Genomic DNA, 4,776 nt, shown 5'->3' on the forward strand with positions numbered 1-4,776 from the left:
GGAGTGCGGCGCTCACACTCGCAGCGGTGGCCGGCGGGCATGGCGCAACTTTGACCGCCTCCACGAGATCTTCTAGCCGACGACCAAGCGTGTTCACGCGGCGGAGCACGCGTTCTTCGCGACGAAGGAGGCGTCCGCCGCCAGAGAAAAAGGTGCCGCGGCACGGCCGGAGGCGGCGAGGAAGGAGTACGACCTCGCCTTCGTCCTCGCCAACTCCTTGATGGGGTACCATCTCGGCGTCAAGAAGGACGGTGATGATGATGAGTATATTTAGGTTTTTAAGCTAGTAGTATGTTTAAATTTATCGTATCAACTATGTTGAATTCAATGTATTATTTGTTTATTGAATTTGATCATTTGTGTCGTCTGCGGTACCGCAAATATGATACGGTATTGCGGTTTACGGGTCTGCAAGAGATATATGCTCTAACAGTAAAATTCGAGACCGAACAAATATGCACTCGTTTCATTTCTTGTCGGAAAGCCTCGCAGAAATGGTAAACAACCGCCGGCGACCGCCACCCAGTCAGTCCAACCACCGCGCCTCGTAACGAGAAATACTCAAACTGCAAAGTTATAACTGCAAAGCTACTGCAACGAAAGAAATACCACTAAGCCGCAGGAAGAAACATCATCGATAGTTTTCTGGAAAGCCCCCCACATCAGTACGTTACTCCCTCCTCCTCCTTCCCGCTTCGCCTCCGAGATCTCTCCCCGCTCCGGCGACCGGAGTTTCGGAGAAGGCTTCCAGATGCGCGCTCCCCCGATGCTCGTGCCGAAGCGCATCAATTACGTGGCCCCGATGCTCGCCTCCGCCCTCATCCTGCTCCTCCTCCTCTCCGGCTACTTCGAGCTCCCCTCTATAACCTCCTCCCTCTCCACCCAGTTCTCCCCCACCGTCCCCGCAGCCGGCGCCACTGGGAGCCGCCGCATCGGTACAGCGCTCGACTCCGTCGGCTCCCGCGAGCGGTCGGCTTTTACGTCCACCCTCGCCGCGTTCAGCGCTTGGGACGACGCCGTCGGGTGCCCCCGCATCCGCGCCAAGATCGGCGCCGCTAACGCGACGACGGCCTCTGCCATGGCTTCCATCACCGGCGGAGCGGGGTGGGGAGGCGCGAGGTGCGAGGAGATGAAGACGCGGCACGTGGGGGTGTTCGTCAAGGGGTGGACGTGGATCCCCGACTCGCTCGACGGCGTGTACACATGCCGTTGTGGAGTGAGCTGCGTGTGGAGCAAGGCCGCCGCAGTCGTCGACCGCCCCGATGCGCTGCTCTTCGAGGGCGCTACGCCGCCACTGCAGGTACTGCAGCCCGCTCCGTCTTTGCTGTGATAACGAAGTAAAGTGGCATTTCTTTGTTACATGAGTCCGGAGCTGGCCGTGTAAGTTGAGCTGAATTGGTGCATATAGATAGCTCAACTCCTAAGCTTAGTGTCATTCAAATTGACAAGGTGCAAATGTTTGCTTCCTTGTGGAGTTGAGACTTGTGTTGATTGTCTCGGCTCTTCTCAAGGACATGGATTCATTTTTTTGTTGGGGCAAATTGGGCAGGCATCACAAGTTTGCTTTTTGAAAGGACATGGATTCATGATTTTTGGCGAGTTCTTAGAGGATGGTATTGGCCTAAATTGAGGAAGTGATAAAGTCTGTCTTGTTCAGAGCAGAATGATTTAAGTTTTTGTCAACCCTAGCGCCATGTCACCAGATAATCAATGAAGTTCTTTTTATAAATAAGTATGTGCAAGGGTGATGGCTAGAAATGTCCTAAAGGCTATAGATAAATCTTCAAGATTAATCAGCATTTCAATGCTTGTGTACGATAGTTCCGTGAACTAACACAGATTTTTTTTCAGAGAATCATTTGAGTATTAGTTGGGAGCTGTAACTATGGATCAAGGAATCAACATTTCTGCAAGGAACTAGTTTTTTATATTCTTATCAAATGTTGCATGTCAATGCTCCTTCACCTCACCGTGAAATTACCAAAGTGCTCTTGGTTACCTTGGTGGTTTCAGTTGGGTCATAAGTGCCACATGCTCGTATTCATAAAATTGCAATTCTGCAACAACCTCTTTGTGGAATCAAACACCATCTGTCCTTTTCACTAACCAATACATACCGTTTACTTTGTTTTGTTCTTGACTTAAATTCGTAATTTGTTCTGAGCTTCAATTTCAAGTATGCTTAACATATTTTGCAGAGAATGAAAGGTCTGCCTCTTCGTGTTTATTTGGATCTGGAGGCTAGCAGGAAACCAACTGGTTTTGAGGACATTTTTATAGGTTACCATGCTAATGATGATTTACAAGTAACATATGCTGGAAAATCTTTCCACACTAGCCGGAGTTACCATGTATCCACAGAAAAGACAACTGTACGTCCAAATTCTGCACAGTATATATTACACAACACAGCAATATCATGGTCTAAGGCACTTCCTTACATGTATCGCCTTTGCAGTGATTTTTAACATTCCATGCATCATGTATGTCCAACCATGTTTTACTTGACATTAGTATCTCCAACAATGTATCATTTGGCATTATGATTCCCTGTGCTAAATCACTGTTCTTCATCAGTTGGAACAGTACAAATAGAACATACCCCTACATTATGGGACGGAGGGAGTAGAGATAGACATGATCAAGTATAGTTGTCTGTAGAACATTTAACACTAACAGGCATCTACAGCCTCACATGGTACACCTTAGCTGGAGGTGTTTCTGTCCTTTTGGGGATCTTGGCAAAAGCCAGAAGAGTAGTATAGTGGAGGCTACCAAAAATGGTCTCAACTCATAATATGGAAATGAGTGAACACAACAGCACATGATGTCAAATTGTTTCTGTAGTTTGTGCTACACCTGTCAGAAAGATATAAGTTTGCATGTCCACTGCTGCATTGGTTTTGCACAAAGCTGCTATCCATCCTGCTATAATACGATCTTGTATAATTGTCTGAACTGCTGATTTCCTGTCTTGTATCAGGATGCACTTATCTATTGGTCATCTTCAAGGTGTCTTCCTCACAGAGACAAGCTTGCAGAAGATTTCCTCTCATTGGTGCCACACCATTCCTTCGGAAAATGTTTGAATAATGTTGGTGGTCCTGACATGGCACTATCCATGTATCCGATTTGCTCAAACAATGGCAATGGATCACCACACTGGTGGGATCACCTACACTGTGCAATGTCACATTACAAGTTTGTTCTTGCAATCGAGAACACCAAGACAGAAAGTTATGTGACAGAGAAGCTGTTCTATGCGTTGGAGGCTGGGTCAGTGCCAATATACTTTGGTGCACCCAATGTCTGGGATTTCATTCCTCCCGATTCCGCAATTGATGCCTCCAAATTCAGCTCTCTTAAAGAACTGGCATCATATGTGAAAGCGCTTGCGAATGATCCGGTAGCGTATGCAGAATACCATGCATGGAGGCGATGTGGTGTTCTCGGCAACTTTGGCAGGACACGTGAAATGAGCCTTGATACACTGCCTTGCCGACTCTGCGAACTAGTTAGCAAGAGAGGTGGTAGAAGTGCAGACTCATTTTGATTGACTGGTTGGTACCCTACTTACATCCTCCGCATTCACTTTATGTTGTTAGCACATTCATAGTAAACCTTTCTTTTGTTTATACTAGGTGATAACATTGTGTCTTACATATACTTTGATCCAATGAGAACGGGATGACTTGCAACAAATGGTCTGCCTGAGTGATGAGATTATAAAGAAGATGAAGTGGTCATATTATGGAATGTCAATAGCTGATATTCTTCTAAGACCACACCGGCTGCCTTTTTATATATTATTTTCTCAATCTTGTTTTGTCTCGTTGACTGCAGTTAAGTGGTGAAACTGTTTTTTTGACGGAGGTTCATGTTTGTAGGTGGTGAAACTCACAAATACACTTCATCTGTTAATATGAATACATTATAGGGTCATATGACCGTTTCTTATAAGGAGGCACTGACAAATTAAAGACATGTGTTGGGTTCTTGTATATCTGTTTCTCCACTACTTGTCAACACATTGCGAATCAATTTTTTGTGTGTAGAAACTAGGCATTTTATTTAAACGTTTGACCTATGAAAATGGGATAAAGTGGGTCACTGGATTTCCAAGGGTAATGATACCATCTTGGTAGTCATTGGCCGTCTTTCTAACATTACTCATTTTCTTCCTGTTCATGAGGAATTGTATGTCTCTTCGATAGTCTCAGTTCATGGCGTTCCATTGGAGATCAATTCTGATCTTGAAAGACTTTCCACCTCTAGATTTTGGGAACGTTTCGTCTCATTTTCTGGTGTTCCATTGGAGTTTAATTCTGATAATCTTGGAAGTCTTTTCACCTCTAAATATTGGAAAAACTTCCATGGAACTACGGGGATTCATCTTTCCTTCAGCACCAACCTATTACGCCCAACGTGCTCACAGCATGTGTTCCATTCCGCATTTCATTCGCCGTTGCCAAATTTATTTATAACAACATTTTTCAATCTAGTATGAGCATGACAACTTTGAAATCCTTTATGGATGAAGATGTTGAACTCTTGAGAATTGGTTGGAAACTGGTGAAAGATAATTCTTTGGACCAGATATGATCCAAAATGTGGAAGAGCAAGTTCGCATTATTCGTGAACATTTGTGATGGTGTGACAGCCCAGGGGTGCCTCGCCATGTCGGTTGTCGGCCTGGTAGGATGGCCCGAGGACCCCAAGGTCGGTTCCGCCCTAGTCCTTCATGGTGGCCCATGGCGCTTTACAGATAAGACTCGA

At 45.5% G+C, this 4,776-nt stretch overlaps 1 protein-coding gene across 1 annotated transcript; it reads left to right on the top strand.

Annotated features, from left to right (window-relative positions):
- Nucleotides 1-557: 557 nt before the first annotated feature.
- Nucleotides 558-3,984, top strand: LOC123120087 (alpha-(1,4)-fucosyltransferase). The gene is made up of 4 exons (XM_044540096.1): nt 558-1,300; nt 2,199-2,372; nt 2,984-3,560; nt 3,642-3,984. The coding sequence occupies exons 1-3, from the start codon at nt 752-754 to the stop codon at nt 3,551-3,553; spliced, it is 1,293 nt and encodes a 430-aa protein (XP_044396031.1). The 5' UTR covers nt 558-751; the 3' UTR covers nt 3,554-3,560; nt 3,642-3,984.
- The last annotated feature ends 792 nt before the right edge of the window (nt 3,985-4,776 follow it).

This window comes from Triticum aestivum, chromosome 5D (genome assembly GCF_018294505.1).
Source record: "Triticum aestivum cultivar Chinese Spring chromosome 5D, IWGSC CS RefSeq v2.1, whole genome shotgun sequence".
In the NCBI taxonomy this organism is placed as follows: domain Eukaryota; kingdom Viridiplantae; phylum Streptophyta; class Magnoliopsida; order Poales; family Poaceae; genus Triticum; species Triticum aestivum.